Source organism: Octodon degus, unplaced genomic scaffold, assembly GCF_000260255.1.
Source record: "Octodon degus isolate 3935 unplaced genomic scaffold, OctDeg1.0 scaffold00065, whole genome shotgun sequence".
Classification (NCBI taxonomy): Eukaryota; Metazoa; Chordata; class Mammalia; order Rodentia; family Octodontidae; genus Octodon; species Octodon degus.
The window spans coordinates 10,914,912-10,933,159 of NW_004524641.1; the positions used below are offsets into that span (position 1 = coordinate 10,914,912).

Genomic DNA, 18,248 nt, shown 5'->3' on the forward strand with positions numbered 1-18,248 from the left:
AAAAAAAAAAAAAAAAAAAGATAAAGAGAATCTGCCTCAAGCTCAGTCTTTGTAAATTGAAAGCAAGTGTCAGTGTCACTGGTTGAAGGATGTGGCTCTTTCTTGTCTGTCCCTGCCTGCCTGTTCCCCTCTGCGAGGCATCCCCTCCCCTCACACTCACAGACTTGTGCTGAAATGTCCCTTCCCCTGCGGCCCTCTCTCGATCTCTTGTGAGCATTATTGGGCCTCTCTTCTAGTGCGTACCCCCATCCCATGAATTATAGCGATTCACACCTGTGTTTTATCTCTTCTAGAACAGGAGAGCAGTTTCGCGGAGTCACTCATGCCTCCTCTGGCCTCCTGTGCAAAGTGCCATAGCCTCTGTAGCAAAACTCAGAGTTTGCTTATGGAAAGTGGACAGCCTGGCTGAGCTGTAGTGGAGACGGGAGGTAATGGCGTGCTGCACGCTGGGCCACGCTGCAGGCAGGCTTCCATCTGGCTTAATCGGGACGGGGGTTTTCTCCTTGAAAGCAGCAGTAGGAGGCAGGTTGGGTACTTTCATGGTATCATCAGGCTTGCAGGCACCTGTGCAGCCATTCACAGCCCTGCTGGTGGATTCCTCATTGTTCAGAGCTGCTCCAGTCACTGGCTTCATTTCTTCATGACTGGTAGAGGGAAGAACAGCTGTGCGTTCTATCTTTAAAGAGTCTTTCTGGAAGTCTCACAGCACGATTTGCTTACGAACTCCATACAATTTAGTCCGTGATTACGATTAGGTGAAGTTTGGGAATGTGGCTTCTTAGCGGAGTCAACTGTTTACCTGAACAACACGAGGGTTCCATTACTGATGAGGAAGGGGAAACGAACAGTGGGATAGTCTGCCACCGCTGGCCACAGGCCGCCAGGTGACCCCCAGTTAGGAGGAAACAGGGATGATCGCAGGCTGGAGGCAGCGTTATGGAAGAGATGCTTGGGAGGTCTGGGGCTGTTCCTGTAGGAGTAGCTTTCCTCGTGTGTTCAAGGGCCTGCCATACGGAAGAACGATAAGCTTTGTTCTGAATGACTTCAAGATATAGGGAAAAAGTGGAAGGCACATAGCATGCACCCAAGAGTGTGGGGCTTGAGTGTTATGGTCCTTTAAACTTTTGACTTTACACAGTACAGAGGAATACTGTATAGTTGCACGTCTGAATCTGATTTTTGACGCTAGAGATACTGCTTATGTTCTGGTTTCTTCATATCAGAACTTCTTTACACAGTGATTGCAGTGGTTCTGATACCATTATTTAAGCCTGCATTTGGTGAACTCAGGACTTTGCCCTTTGTGAGATGTAAGTTCTTCTATGTTTCCTTAGAGTTTGGTCTGTTTTTAAGATGTCATCGAGTCTGAGACAATTTTCTGACTTGTTGGTAGAATGAAGAGCATTTTTCATTCCTGAGCATTTTTCATTCCTGGTACTAATCCCAGGATTTAGTAGCTCCATTTTGTGTTAATTCAGTGATTCAGTAAATGTAGTCATAGGCCAGGCAGGGTGGCACACACCTATAATCCTAACACTTGGAAGGCTGAGGCAGGAAAATTTCTGTGACTTAAAGGCCAGCCTGGGATACAAAGTGAGTTCAAGGCCAGCAGTGCATAGTGAGACCCTACCTCACCAAGAAAAAAAACAAAAACAAAAAACCCATAATCCTTTTTGGATTGAAATAGCTGTCATTGGTTAATATTGTATAAACAGGAATTATTTATTATTACTAAATTTCTTAAACATCCATGAAATAATTTTTTTTTTCTTTCTGTATTTAGGACAGGTTCTATAGGGTCTCACTATATATATATATCAGATTCGTAGTGATCCTCCTGTGTTTTAGCCTCCCAAGTGCTGGGATTACAGGCACGCACTACTACGCCCAGTCTCTCATTTGCTATCTCAACACACCCACGGGCAGGGCTGGCACAACACACCAGGGATTGAACCCCTGGCCCCTGTGCTCTGCTTAAGCAGGTACTTTAGTCTGCTGAGCTATCAGGCTGGCCCTTAAAACTGTTAAAATTGTATTAAAACTTTTTACCACCAGAGAAATAATATAGCAAAAAGTTATTATTTCACTGAGTGATATATTTTGGAGTACGTGGGTACCTGGAAAACTTCTCTATCTTTGTAAATTAAGTTCTGTTTTTCTAGTTCATTTTTATACTTATTATTTAGTATTTACTACAGGGTCTACACAGATCAGACTCTAGTGATCCTCCTGTTTTCAGCCTCCCGAGCCTGCCTGGGATTATAGGCGCATGCCACCATGTCCAGTCTCTTCAGTTTTATTTTGAACATAACCATATATATATATGTGAATCTCAGATATAAGAAATAGTTAAGGAGAATATAATTTAAAATAAAATAAAAAATAAAATCAATTTAATAACATTACTTAAATTTCTATATCAAACAACTTTTTAGAGGAATAAGCTATCATAAATAGGTCAATTAAAAAGATTGTCAGGGCCAGCCAAATAGCTCAGTGGATTAAAGCACCCACAAGCAGGTGCAGGGGCCGGGGGTTTGATCCCCTGGCATACTGTGCTGGCCCCACCCTCGGGCAATTGAGACTGGGTGTGGTGGTGCATACCTGTAATCCCAGCTCTTGGGAGGCTGCAAACAGGCGGATAACTACGAGTCCAATCTAGTAGTGAGATCCTGAACACCCTGTAGACTCTTCCCTAAAATACAAAAACAAGAAACAAACAAAACAAAAAGATTATCAAAAGATTATTCATATAGAAGAGCTAAGGAAATCAGTATGAACTGTAGAGCTGGGATTTGAAGCAGAGTAAGTGTGACAACAGGCCTTTTTCCTCTGAAGTCCCTTGGCTGCTGAACGGGTCCCCCACAACTTCTTAGCCCTGCTGTAATTTCACAGTGCTTCCTCAGTGGTTCGAGGCCATCTGATCATTAACACTTCTCCTCTTAACCTTCTATGGAAAAGCTGTTGGCTCCCAGCCAGGCTGGGCTGAGTGGAAGGAGAATACAGCCTCTTCTACTTGAAATCGTGAATTCCTACATGGCTGCTCTGGCAGCAGTAGGGACACATCTGAGTGATGGAGTGATGGTGACAGTGACAAGGCCATAGAGCCTTCTACAGCTCTGTGGTGCCCATGGTTGTGGAGCACCATTCCGTGGCTGTGGGGTCTCCCTGGGGTGGAATTGGTCAGTCTTGTGCTTCTGGCAGGAGGAATCCCTTGAGTTACCAATAGTAGCGTAAGGAGCTTAATTCTACAACGACCCAGCCACAGTGTTTCACTAAGCACTGTTGATCTGTTAGCAGCTCTTGAGATCTTAGGGATCACTACTTTTGCAAAATGTCCATAGGGCTTTTATTTTTTTATATTTATTTATTTATTTATCTTTTTTGCGGAACTGGGGATTGAACTCAGGACTTTGTGCTTGCCAGGGAAGTGCTTATTCCACTGAGCCATTTCCCCAGCCCGTTTTTTTTTTTTTTTTTTTTTTTTGCATAAGGCCTTTTAATGAGCCTAGATGAATCTAAAACACATTACATGATCCAAAGATGTCACTAGAGTCCCCTCGAAAATCCTTTGGGTGTGTTTTAGTTGGTTTGTGCTTTCATGGAAAAATGCCATGTCACCATGATGGGGTTTTTGGCATCAGCACATATGGCCTTAAGTGTCCCGTGACCTTTGTGCTACGAGACAGGGAACCCTGATGAGATAGCCTGTTCCATCAAGCTGGTGGGGAAGGTATTTCACCAGTATTAGAACACTGCATTCCTTTACGGGCTTTTGATTTTTTGCAAGTACAAATACCAAAGGTAGGTTTTAAAAACCACTTAAACCATCCTGTAGATAAGCTCACTTGGAGAGATTTTGGGAATTGGGGTTGAGAGTCAAGAAAACTCTGGCCATGTGAAAGGAGAGAGAAGGAAAGGGATTTTAGGCAGGGGTGAAGGAAGTGACGCTGAGGTGGGACCACTGAGCTAGATAAGGCTCTACTCACCTCATTCCTGGGCTATCGGAAAAGCCTTTTAAGTTTCCGTTGCTTTTCCCTCTGTAACTTTACCCAGCAAACCATGGGAAGTGTTGAGCGCTTACAGTAAACAGTAAGCAGGAGCCTTCCAGGAAGAGAGGGCTCACCTGAGTGTTTCCATTTGGTTCTAGGAGGAGGTGTGCTGTGGACTGGCCTGTCAAGGGCATGGTACTTGCCCTGCCTGCGGAGGGGCACACAGATGGGTGGTTCACCAGAGCTTCAGTGCGTGCTCGCTAGGGATTTGAGATGTTTCCTCTGTGCAGTGGAGAATGCTTAGGAACCTGATAAATTCTCCACTTTGTTCCACAGAAGGGCAGGGCTGAGGTCAGGACAATGGGATAGTTCTTTCTTTCTCCCGTTTGGAAGGGTTGGATGTTTAGGTTTATTCTTACTGAACCTGAAATCTAGGATGATAAACTGTCCTCTGAATGTATTGCTTTCTATTGTATTATCACATTATTTTGGCCTTGGAATTTTTTTTTTTTTTCACATTTGTTGAATTTTGCTGTCATATAAGAAGTTTAAAAGACTAGCATGCTTAATATCCTTAGTGATTTTAGGAAAAATTTGGAACTTTTTTTTTTTTTTTTGTGATGCAGAAGACAGAACCCAGGGCCTTGCATGTCGTACATGAGTGCGCTATCACTAAGCTACCCCCTACCTCCCCTTTTCACTATGCAGATCAGCTTGGCCTTATAGCCCAGGCTGGACTCAAACTTGCAGGCATCCCCTGCCTCAGCCTCCCAGGTGCTGGGATAGCAGGCGTGCACTACCATGCCTGGTTGGTAGCTTCTTTCCTGATGTTCTTACTGAAATTTATTATAATACTTAAAAACTCATGTTCTGAATATCAGATCATTCTTTCAATATCAGATTCATTTCAATGGCTAATTCAAGATTATAACTACAGCCACTGGATTTCTGAAGTTCAGACAGTCACTGAAAACGTATTTTTATCAAATCCTAGTTTATTATTATTGCTATTTATTTATTTTTTGAGACTGGATCTTGCTATGTCGCCCAGTCTGGTCTCGAACTTGAGTAATCTTCCTGCCTCAGCCTCCCCGGCGCTGGGATTACAGACATGTACCACCAGGCCTGGCCCCAGTTTATTTTCTTTCCTTCTTTCTTTTTTCCTTCCAGTTATCACAACTTATGGAGTTGAGTTTCCACCTCACAGGGGTCAGCACATGCGGGGTATAGTGGGTGAGCCTCACCCCAGGGAAACCACCTTGGTGACCGTGGTATCACCAGCTTTTTTCTTTGGCTGCCTTTTGAAAATATGTAATGCAGAGAAAATTCCACTGAGCAAATGCCTTTAACTTTTTGGTGCATCAGCTGTGCAGACTCTATGGCCTGCACTCACTGGCACAGTGAAGCTATTTCTTTAGTCCAGCCTTAAAATTGCAAGATTCTATTTTGACGCTTGGTTAAAAATTTATATTTATAATATTAACAATAGATTTTTACTTTGGATGCCTAAACATACACACATTAGGTAAAGTATTAGAAAATGCCCGCTGCCCTTTTTCCTCTTATTTCTTACAATACTGCAGATGGACTTGAAATTTTATTTCAGCTATTATTACTGGGCCATAGATTTACGGTATATGGGCAGACAGTTCCTCACACAGGTATCAGCTGGTGACAATATAATGTTGCTTCTGTGTCAACAAGCTGTTGAGTTGTTTTGGGTTATCACAGTCACATTGTAACAGGATGTGATGACATTTATAAGGCCTGGAAGTGATTTGGAGGCCTATAAGTGCTGTTTGAGCTCAGGCATAACAAGCCAGGGCCAAAGGACTCCGGTGCAGTAGATAATCTGCTGGAGGGGCACATTCTGGAGTGCTTTTTGCTCAGCGTGTTATCACCTTAGGAAAGGAAGCACAGGGACTTTAGTGTCATTCTACCAGGAGAGTCTTTGCAAGGGCATCGGCTTTATTCACAGATTCACAAATTAATGCAGTCAGCTTTACTTTAGCCTGTATGAAGTCATGCTGTAGTGTTGCTGGTATCGCTCAGTGATGCAGTGCTTGTCAGACATGCACTGGGGGCTGGGCTCTATCCACAGCGCCACACCCACCCACCCACACACACAGGGGCATGTACACGCAGATGTACATGCATGCATATGCACACACACATACACACCCACACACCAAATTATGATTGTACTTATAATAAAAGCACATTATACGGTTTGATTATGGAGTCGGGTGTGATGTTGTAGCCTTTTTGTTGTCTTTCTTTCTTGGATACAGAATCTTCTCCACGATCCATAGTACCAGCTATAAAGGCAATGTAACTATTTCACCTGAAGTTTCCTTCCTTAATCGAATTAGCAGAGAATGTCCTGGGCATGCATAAATAGGCTCCCAAGCATGTGTATTTGATGCCTTAGTGTCTTTCTAGCTTCTTGTGCAGGGCAGTTTTGAAAATGATTGCTGAATTCTTTATTAGTTTGAAAGAAACCCTAATGGTAACTCTAAGCAGCCTGATCTACTATAATGTATGTGATATATCTGCAAGTTAGCCAGATCACTTATTTTTTGGAGTAGTCTTGGCTTTGTCTATCCATTTTGTTGCATCGTCAGGTCAGTTGTGCCCTGGGAGGTAGTGTGCCATTACTAGGAACACAGAGGTGCTCATTCCTGCCTCTAGGACCTTGCTGTTAAAAATAGTGCTCTGTTCATGGCAGAGTGGAACAACCTCCTGTCACCTTATTGCCTTCTTTTGGTCACTTAGTCTCAGGTGTTCTGGTTTCTGTTTGCCTTTTTGGTGCTGGAGATTGAGCCCCGAGTCCCACACGTGCTAGGCAAGGGCTCTGCCTCTAAGCTATACCCGGCCCCTTTATTTGTCATATGTCAGGTCATGGTGGGAGAATTTTGAACTCCTACTTATAAATCTTGTCAGTAGAAGGGAAAACTACTACAGAAATACTGTGTAAAGCCAGGCATGGGGTGCATGCCTGTAACCCCAGCACTCAGGAGGCTGGGGGTGGGGGTGCACCATGCATTCAAGGCCAGCCTGTGCTACACAGTGAGACCTTGCCTCAGAAAAAATAATAACAATAATAATAATTCTTTGCAAGATTCTGGTCACAAACCAAGTTGAACAGGAGCCAATTCAGATTTCCTCATAACCTAACCATTAAACCTAACCACTAAGTTTGATCATTTAATAAACTAAGATCAACATATTTTAGCAATGGTGAGCTGCTTGGAGCTTTCAGTCATACCAACATCCTGTGGCAGCGTGTGTGCCATGGGTTAACCATCACTGTAGTGCGTGCACACATACACACACACACACACACACACGCACACATACATTATATATTATGTATTTACGTACACCTAATTTTGGTTTTCTGAAAATACACACCTTGAGAATGAGAAGTAATTTAGTTTGCAGCATGTATAGTCACAGGCTAGTGCAGTCTGGATTTGGGCCATAGCTAACCAAGGGTGAATGGCCATTTTGTACCAAGGTGAGCTTAAGGTGCAAGATGCTAGGTGTAGTTTAGGCCAACGTTAGGGTGCACAGTGCTTGGGATCATTATTATCCAGACACTGGTAGTAGCCTTGGTACTACCAGTGTAGTACTTCTTGGTCCAGAAGATCTATTTTGTAGTCATCAACAACTTAGCCCCCAATTGTACAGAATTACATGTCATGGGCCAGAGATATTATAGCTCAGTGACACAGTACCTGCCTGGCAAGCAGAAGGCCCTGAGTTCAATTCCTGATACCAACCCCCCTAAAAAAACCTCAAACCAAGCCAAATCAAACCACCACAACAAAAAACCCCACAGAGAAATACCATATCTACCAACTGGGGCACAATTCTGTCTCCTGCTGCTATTGTCCTGTTCTGCGGTCCCAAGCACTTGTTTCTACGATAGCCTGGCTTCTAACTTGCGTATTCAGGTGACCTGAGCAGCAGCGATGCCCGCAGCTCTAACACCCTCACAGCAGTTTCACTTAGTGCTTAACACTGGTGCCTAATTAGCCAGAAAAACTCACGTGCCTGCTGCCTTGTAAGTGGTGTTTGGTGTGTTTGCGCTGTGAGCCTACCTGTCACCATTTAAAACCCAACGCAGGAAAGGTGCCTGTCTAGAGATCTGCACGGTCACTTATTTCCCTTGAGTGTATATTTTCTTTTTCAATGTTTGATTCCCTTTGACCATTTCCAGTAATTTCTATTGCTATAATCAGGAAACCATATCACAGTCCTTAGGGGGACCGAGATTGGAAATCATCTCTTATGTAAGGTCTTAATACAGAATGCATTCATCATTAAGTGTTGAAGGGCATTTTACGCTTCTGCATTTTGATTCACTGTGTTCTTATTTACTGAGGGAAGCCGACTATCTTAACTTTTATCTTAACTTTTCCTTGTCTTAGTGTTCTTTTCAACAGCCCATAATTGTAGCACTTTGTCATGAAACATGTAAGGAATCAGTTAGTCTCTCGGGAAGGTCGAGGGTAGGGGAGAGGAAGGTCCCAGTTAGCGTTCATCCGCGTGTAGGGGGGTTCCCCCCCAAGGACCTCAGGGGCTCAGCTCCGCAAGAGGGTGCTGCATGAATGATTCAGGGGGAGCACAGAAAATACAAGTAGAAAAATATGCCAGGGCTTTAGTTCTGGCTGCTAAGACTTTTTCTTGGTAGAAACCTGGAGGTTTGTTTGAATGTTTTGGGCACAGAAGGGATTGCCAGTTTTTATTTTTATTTTCTGTGTGTGTATGAGCTGAGGAGGGGGAGGAGAGCTTCGGTGATGTGTGTTGTGGTAATGATATGGATGGGAGAAGGCTGAACCACTAACTAAGCCAGGTGTCTTTGTAGTGTTCATGGCCAGGACCCTTCCGGCAGGCAGCCTGCATGTCTGGGTAAGGCTGTGCACACACTGTGGAGCATTCCAGGGAGAAGCAGGCCTCCCTGGAACTTAGATTCTTTAGCACCCTCCCAGGGGAGTTCATTGAAGTTGCTGGTACCAGCAGCTGCAGAGTGATATTGCCCAACCCCAGCAACTGGTATGGATGGGTGGAAGGAGCAGGCTTGCTGCCTAAGAAATTTTATTATCTTTAAAAGGGAAGAATTTATTATGGGGTTTTCTTAGATGATTTCTTTCATGTGAGTTAAGACATTTTGAGCTGCGAAAGTCCAAGCGGCTTAGAGGTTCTGAGTTGGTCCCCAGTGGAGGTGGTACTGCCATCCTCCTCAAGGTGTGTCTGGACGCGGGTGGGACTGTTCTTCGTTGCTGTAGGGCCCAGAGTGGGTACTGCTGACATTCCACACGTGGGGGATGGGGGTGTTTGGGATAGTTCTCAATAGTGACTGTCCCTCCCTGAATGCCAGTAGGGTCTTCTCTGAACTCCCTGAGGATGGTGGCTTTTTCTACTACCCTTATAGCTCTGATGGCTGTCTAACCTTAGGGGTGGCAGGTGCTCGGTGAAAACCATGCAGGATGTGAGAGACTAGGGTGTGGGGTAGGCCCATTAGGGAAGCATGGAGAAAAGTGGCCCTGTGGAGGTGGTGACTTCAGTTCCTCAGGGTGCATTCTGAGCGTGCCATTCTGGTTTTGGTTACTGACAGTTTTTATGCATACAATTTTACGCTCACATTTATTTATCTAATATACTGGAAGTACAAAGGAAAAAGAGTGCCTCTACAGTAGAGGACAGAGCTAGCTTTTCCTGTGTGTGCACTTTATAAACCTTTGATATTTTGCTCTTAAAACTACTATTGGGGGCCAGCAAGATAGCTCAGTGGCATAAGTGCTTGCCTGGCGAGCACAAGGTCCCAAGGTCATCCCTGATACCAATCCCCTCCTAGCCTCCCAAAACTACGGATGTCCAACAACATTTCTATATTACAGTGTTTCCACATCAAAATTGATGGCAAAATTGTATGTTTTCAAGGAATGAGATTTTTTTTTTCCCAAATTGCTAATGCTGTAGTCAAAGCTCCTAATACATATCTTTTGCTTAATGCACTGATGATTTATCATAAATCAGGGTTGCAAGCCCAGTGCCCTGGTATTTTTCCTACTGGGTTTTCTAAAAGAGAGAAGAGGGTGAGGGTGGGAGACAGAGTGGAGAAACTCCATTCTCTTGTCTCGTCACTTGAATTTTTTGGGGTGCATGGTATTTGGGGCATGAACCTTTGTTAAGAGCTCCACCTGCTGCGGCCCCAGCCTGGCCCTCCACTTGCTCTCCCACAGCTTCCAGATAGCGAGATGCTTTCTCCGCTTAGGAAGCATGGCAGGCGCTGCCCCTCCTCAAGCTAGCTGATTTCTCCTCATCCCACTCCAGTACACAGAGGCAGAGAGATTCTCTACCTCAAGGGTTCTCCGTATTGGAAATATTCCCTTCTGGCAAGAAGTAACCAGTTAGCTGCCCTGGCCGCAGGCATTCCATTTCCTGCTCGAGATCCGCTCAGTTAGCTTGGATGATTAAGAACAGGTGCTCTTGGAGATGAACTCTCTTGACAGCTGGCTACATCCCATGGGCTGAGTGCCCACATGTATTTGGCTTAGAGAGGACAGTGGGCAGAAGTCACTGGGTCTAGATCAGTGGCCTGTGGGACCTGGTGGCTGCCTACTGTGCCGTGGACTGCTCTGGGCCATGCCCGCCTGCGTGCCTGCTCCTGGCTTGTGCTCTGTGTGTGGGTCTGGGCAGGGAGGCGGAGGGCGAGCCCTTCTCATGGCCAAGGTCTGTCTGCTGGTCCAGGCTCCTGGCACAGGTGGTCAGTGTCATCTACTGGATGTCATTAGCATCATTGCTTGGTGGCATGTAGGCTCTTTTCTCCCTTTTTGCCACCTTGTTCCACCACTCCCTGAAAGGCGGATGTATTTCTAAAACAGAGCGCATGTACCTCCTTGCGTGGCGTGGGTGTCTGGAGGACCAGCCTGTGTTAGGATCTAGCAGGACAATAGGGTTTCCATGGAAACCACCCTCCCCTGTTAATTTAGGACAACACCTTTAGAAGAAAATTCATATAAGGGAAAAGAAACTCTTCTAAGGGGAGGGCAAACCAATGAAAGTGGAATTAATATTACAATATTTTTCTCTTTCTTTAAACCCCTGCATATTCCAGTTATTTCAAATTATTACGTTAATTACGAATTACATTTACTTTTTCATTCTGTGGATAGAAGACCCTAAATTCCTGCTTAAAGTCTCTGCATCTCCTTTGCTGGCTCTATACATCTCTGGCATATAATGGTCTCAGAAGCCCAAGTGTCACATTTAGCACTTGGAGAACCCAAAGCTGCTGTCTACAGGCAGCTGCACTGCACCACAGACTGCAAAGGATGCGTGTGGTTTTCACTGCTCTGGGTGCTGGTTTTCTAACGTCTCATCTTTTTAAAAAATTATTTATTTGATGCAGCGTCTCACTGTGCAGCAGGGCTGTCTAGTGATCTTCCTGTCTCAGCCTCCTGGGATTACAGGTGTGCATCTCCACACCCAGTTTTCAGCTGCACAACAGCATGGCATGTGGTATCAGGGTTCGAACCTGGGTCCTTGTGTTTACCAGGCAAGTGCTTAGACTGCTGAGCTATCTCCTCGGCTACTCTAATGTCTCATCAACACAGTATCTGTCCTACATTTAGATGAAGAGGCTTGATATAGGCTCTTAGTTTTTTGTTTTTTTCCCCAAAGAAATGGCTACTTTTTCCTTTTGCTATTATTATTTAATGTATTGGTGAAGAGTCTCACTATGCAGCTCAGACTTGTAGCGATCCTCCTGTTTCAGCCTCCCCTGTGCTGGGATTACAGGCATGCACCCCCCCCAGTCTTGATGGCTGGCTCAGTGTGACCAGGGGCAAGACTAGTGTGGCCCTCTTTCCTTTTTTAAAAAAAATATTTTTTAAAAAATATTGGGAAACAGATCCATTCCTATATGTGACACAAATTTTCATAAAGGGATCGAAACTCTTTTGTTCCTTTTTTTTTTTTCTTTATGGTGCTAGGACTTGAACTCAGGTCTTTCATACTAAGCTACATGCCTAGCCCTTTTAAATTTTATTTTTGGAACAGGATGTCTCCAAATTAACTATATTGCGTGGGCTGGGCTTGGATTTGCTATCATCCTGACTCAGCCACCCAGAGTGTTGGAATTACAAGCATGATTTGAAATACTAAAAAAAAAAATTTTCTTTCCTTTCCCTCTTCCGAGGTTGGTGTCTAAAGGCCTTCCGAATACAGCCTGTAACACAACTAGGCTGGACATAGGATTGTTTACCTTTATCCCGAGAAGGCGGGGAAGGCACCCAAATCTGTGTGCGGCGAGTGTGGCCCAAAATTCTCGCGAGATTGTCCACTCGGAAGAAGCCGGTCACGGGCTCCCGGCATGCAAAGCGTCTGTGATAGCACCGAGCAGGCGCTCCTTGCTGAGGAGCAGAAACTCATGGAAGAGTTGACGGCTCAAGCCCGAGTCAGAAAGCTACATGAGCGATGAGCTTCTCGGAGTATACGAGATGGAAAGGCTAGAACAGTGCCCTGTGTTGTTTGTGGTCGCTGATTTTCACAAGTCCAGGAGTTTTTAAGGCAGTGTTAGAAGGTATGTGAGCACTGTGGCTCCCTCGCTTGCCCAACTAATGGGCTCATTGTTGGTAGATAGTAAATTAGAAAGAAATACAGATTTTTACACTCAGGAATTTTCGTTTTGTTTTCTTTTTCTTTTTGTGAAAGGGAACACAGAGTAGTGGTCAGTCATGCGGCAAGGAGCTAGTTGTGGCCTCACATACCGGTAATCCCAGCGCTCCAGGAAACTGAGGCAGGAGGCTCACGAGTCCACGCAAGCCTGGGCAATATAGTGACTCAGCGAGACTCAGACTTAATATTACAAATTGAAAAGTCTGAAGATGTAGCTGGGTTCAATCTCCAGTATATTCCAGTATATGCTAGGATAAACTGTCAGGTCCAGATCGTTGTGTGGCACATAGAGTCCTAGATAAGTTACAGAAGTGCTCCATGCCTGTTTATTGGTAAAATAGTCACAGTAACAACATCTGTCTCCTGAGTCTCATAAGGCTATGAAGATTGATCGGAACTGTTGTAGGGCTTGCACTTAAAATGAAACAGTCAGAAAATAAATGCATGCCGCCCAGGTGAGCCCAGGGCACCTGCAGCTGTTGTCAGATCTAATCTACTTTTTCACGAGCAGGTTGTTTTCACACCATACATATTCTCTTTTTAATAGAATGGCAAGGTTCTGACACCAGCGGAGCATTTGGGCGGGTCTCTGTGAGGCTCCTGGCCGTGATAAAGTCTCCGTTTGTTTTTTCTGGAGAGATCTTTCCAAACAAGAGTCATTTAGGAGCTATCGCAGGCATGGAAGTTACCGCTGGAAAGGTGAATTTGATAAATGAATTATCTCGGATCTGTTGATAAATTGAGTACATTGGATGTAAATGCTACTTCAGATGATGGCATTTCCCATCACTTTTAGTTTTTATGTGTTCAGTTTTAAATAATTGGCTTTGAAATATTTTTAAAAAATATTTTTAAAAAATGTAGGTTTCTAATTTATATGTTCTTCGTGGTGTGTTTAACTTGGTATTTTAGCAAAAAGAAAAACTAAAACCCTTAAATTTGATTTGCATTCAAAGTTACTTAAATATCGTTAATTATACCTATTTTCAAAATAGGCAATGCATTCTGAGAATTTCCTTCTAGATACTAATTCTCTTAAGTTTGTGCTCTTTTTGCGATAGTGGTATGAAACTTTGTGAGTAGACTTAAAATTTTTCAATGGAAGTGATTAGATACTAAGAGAGACAAATTACTGAACTTATGAATGTATTCTGTTGGATTGCTAACAATAGACCTGATTGATTAAAGTGATTTAATATATATTGTGTTAATAGCTAAACCTCCAGAGCCCCTAATCTCCCATGGAAATATTGCTTTGTAGAACAAAATCCAATGAGAAGTTCTGGGATTCCAGAGTGAATTTGTGCATTCCTGAGGGGCATTTTTGCAAGGGAGGTTGTTGTGTTTTAAAGGTAGTTGATAAGAGACCTGCACCACCAACCCCAGACCTGCACCACCAACCACCATCATGCATTAGTCTATAGAAGGTATTTGGGTGTATGTACTCCTGTACCACCCGGTACCACCATTTAGCCCAGGGAAGCTTCTGACCATTTGCAGCATACATTATAAATCAGGATGTCACTACCAGACAATCAGATTTGAGCATTCCATGAACAAAGTAGCCTATATTCTCTGGGAATAGATCACTTAACTTTGTTTATGTCATGCTGTTGATATGCCTGCATTTACACAAGCCAGGATAACACACTGTTTATTTATTCTAGAAGTAGATAATTAATCTGTGTATTTATCTAATTTAGGTTAATTAACCAAAAATCAAAATTTAGCATGATTGGTTAAATACAGAGGGGAAATAAAATCATTCTTCTGACTCCCAAAAAGTACTCTGTAACCCTTTGGATTGTGAAAGAATAATTTTGTGTCTTCTCCAAGTTGGGCTGGTGTCGGCTGCTCTTTGAAAAAATTTCCTACTTGGCACACGGTGCTTGGGCCAGATACTTGGGGAAGCTTGGAGGATTTCCAACGGCCAGATTAGCCCCCTGGAGAGACCCAGGAAAACGGCAGGATATTGTGTTGAATGAATGAGCTTGCTTAAATCATATGTGCTTTCTAGTATCAAGGGGGGATATCACTGCCACTTGAGGACACGGTGACCTGTGGGGCCAGTTTATGCATTCTAGTGGGTGGGAGAAATTTTCCTTTAAAGTTTTTTGTTAGTTTGTTTGAGGAGATGAGCTTATAAACTTAGCAACTTACAAGTTAGCCTTTCAAGGCACAAATAATGGTCTGAATCTAAGAATAGGGGTCTTACTTGCCTTGTATAATTTAGTAATTAGAAACCACATTAAAAATACTAACTACATTATGTTTACATTCTGGTCTTTGACACTTTCGTAGGTAGCTGCATTAGGTAAAATTTGCATCCTGCTCTTTGTTTATAGTGTGTTAAAAATATTTCTCCAAAATATAAGTTCTTCATAATCCTTTTTAGGGCCAGGGAGATGGCTCAGTGGAATAAGCACTTCCCTGGCAAGTGCAAGGGCCTTAGTTCAATCCCTGGTTCCGCCTAAAAAAAAAAAAAGACATAATCCTTTTTAGAAGTTCCTAATATGTCCATATATAATATATATGTGTATATATATAAACACATATATACACACTCCATATATGATATATATGTATATATATATACACACATATATACACACACGCACATATGTAGGACAAATTTTTCTTATTAGATGTTTAGGAAATTTGTGGTTTCTTTTATTCTAATGTTTATAATTAAAATCTTTCGACAGTACTTTATAAGTCCTCATGTCATTTCCTCATTAGTTCCTTAGAAAATACCTGTAAGTAAAGGGTATAAGTTAAGGAATAAACATTTTGAAAAAGCAAGATGAGTGTTGTCCAGTTGCTTCCTACATTGATAATATTAAGGTACATGCTAGTCAACTGTATGTGAAAATGACCTTTGTCCTGCAGAATTACAAATAGTTTTATATTATTATAATGAAAATGTTTCCCTATTTCATAAATTTGCATTCATTTAACCACTGATTATTATTGTTCTTCTGTTTCGTAGGTGTTGCAGGATGTGAGGGTGACCAATTTCGCTGTGGTAACGGGCATTGTATCCCTGCAAGCTGGCGCTGTGATGGGACCAGTGACTGCTTGGATGACACAGATGAAGCTGGCTGCCGTGAGTGACGGGGAAGGGCTGCGCTCTGCTTGGCTGGCACATGCCTTGGAGTAGTTTCAGCTCCACAACAGAGGCTGTGCTAAGTCTAGAGATCGGTGTGGTTGAATAGAGATCCGACGGCACTGCTGATAGCTTCACTTACTTTGGAGTGTGGGGGGGGTTCTAGTTATTTACATTTTTCTCTAAGGATCATGACTTTGATATAGAAACAAAACTGCATCTATTTCTTTGTACAGTTCTCCTAGCAGTATTCTGAGGGAGGTTTCAAGTTAGGAAACTGAGGCTTAGTGCAGTTAAATCATTTGCTGCAGGATTCAGGCGGGGTGCACCCTCCGCAGATCCCAGCCCTGACTCCTGCATTTTTCCTGACGGGCCCTAGGTGACTGAGCCTGCACCTCAGTGTACTCCATTCAGACAAGGGTTGCCATCTGAAAACCAGGGGATCCAGTGAAAACAATCAGCTTTGTTTGGAACTGTTGGTCATCCTGTGGTGCCCTTGAATGGTCAGACTTTGGCATGTGGTTTGGATGCTAATATATTTGAGAGGGGCAGGAAGGGCCAAGGACAGGTTCTGTTCCGGGCTTCTCACTCATTCCTGCACCCGCAGGCCACAGGGAAGCTTGCTGAGGTTCTGTGTGCCTGGTGGGCAGGCTTGCAGCTGTCGCTCGACTTCTGCCTGAGGCTGGCTCTCTGAGTGAGCACAGTGGAAGGTGTGGTGACACGGCGTGATGTCAGTGGGCCTCCTCTCAGGTCATTGGTCGAACAGTAGGAAAAGAAAGGCAAGAATAGAGTATTCTAGGATAAAGGAATAAATGGATGGTTATACCACTGCCTCTTCAGGGATTGCAGTTACTTTTTTTTTTAAATTTTATTTATTTATTTATTTGTGTGTGTGTGTGTGTGTGTGTGGCCAGCTCAGCCCACCAGGGGCGGGGCTGGCTGGCATGTGGTGCTGGGGGATTGAACTGTGGTCCCTGTGCTTTGCTAAGCTTTTATCTAAGTAGGTGCTTTAGACCACTGAGCCATCTCACCAGCCCTGCAGTTACTTTTGAATGTCGTGTGACAACAATAATAACAGTAATACCAGTAATATTAATGATACTAACTAGCATTACATGATATTTTCATACCTACTGTTCAACTTATTTTTTATTTTTTATTTTTTTGTGGAACCAGGGATTGAATTCAGGCCTTGCACTTGCCAGGGAAGCACTTATTCCACTGAGCCATCTCCCCGGCTCCTGTTCTACTTATTTTTAATGCCAAACCATAAATATTAATCCCATTTTATGATGAGTATAGTAAGGGTCAGAACCTGCCAAGGTCCTTAACCAAGTAAATTGTGGAAATAATTATTTTGTAATTCTGAGGGTTCTTTGCCAAATTTTATAGATTTTTCCAGTTAATCATGATACTTTGCTATTAAACATGTCAAATGCGAGCTGGGTAGATAGTTCAGTGGTCTAAGCACCTGCCTGGCAAGCGCAAGGACCTGGGTTTGATCCCTGGTACTGCATGCCATGCCGGCCTAGCAAAACTCTGTACCAAATAAATAAATAAACATATTTTTAAAAAAGATATGTCAAATGATTTAACAAAAATTCATGCTTAATTTTTACTTAAATTGAAAACACAATTCGATAATTTTGTTATATATTTGTGCTTATGTATGTTGGGTTGTATGCATTCTTGGTGTTTATTGGCTTGGATTGTCAGCTTATTTTGATATCATTGCCAAGATTATTTGACAGTGAGCATTGAATAGGCTGTAGTATGAATTGATGGTTTTTCACCTTCATATGTATTGAGCAGGAGTGGATGTATACTCCTTTTTAAAATTTATTTATTTATTTATTTTTGAGGCTGTGTAGCTGAGCCTGGCCTTGAACTTGTGGCAATCCTGCCTCAGTCCCCTGAGTGCTGGGATCACAGGCATGTGCTACCATGCCTGGCAACTGTGTTCTTTTGAAATGAGCCTCACTACTGGCATGGTGGGGCAGGTGCTTGCTGTAATTAACTTTTTTGGTCTGTTCTAGCTCCTCGATCATGTCCAGTGGGCTTGTTCCAGTGTCACAGTGGGAGCTGCATCTCTCATTTGTGGGTGTGTGACCGTGAGAACGACTGTGGTGATGGCTCGGATGAGCAGAATTGTCGTAAGTATTTAGGAAGGATTCTTCTTTGGCTGTTTGGATACACGAAGTCCTTCCCATCACAGATTATGCCACTGGGATGATGTTTCATAAATACTGAGCTGAGCCTTAGGTGACTGCGGAATCCAGACAATCCAACAATCTCACTCATAGGTTATCGCGTTGAAAGCATGTGTGTGCCCAGAAGTTTGTTAGTATTTCCGTGATGTGGGATAGGTTTCTGGTCTTTAATTTGAATTATGTTGTAGTCAAAAAAGAAGCTCCTCACTGATCTGTATGGTAGGGTGTGTGTTCTTCTTTTTTTTTTTTTTT

General features: G+C 43.2%; 1 protein-coding gene across 1 annotated transcript in view; it reads left to right on the forward strand.

Moving 5' to 3' along the window:
• The window catches only part of Lrp2 (LDL receptor related protein 2), a 207,114-nt gene that overhangs the window by 21,487 nt on the left and 167,379 nt on the right, over window positions 1-18,248 (forward strand). Inside the window, exons 2-3 of the mRNA XM_023719208.1 lie at window positions 15,670-15,786; window positions 17,823-17,939. Of these exons, the coding sequence (XP_023574976.1) occupies window positions 15,670-15,786; window positions 17,823-17,939 (234 nt within the window). The remainder of the gene's footprint in view (window positions 1-15,669; window positions 15,787-17,822; window positions 17,940-18,248) is intronic.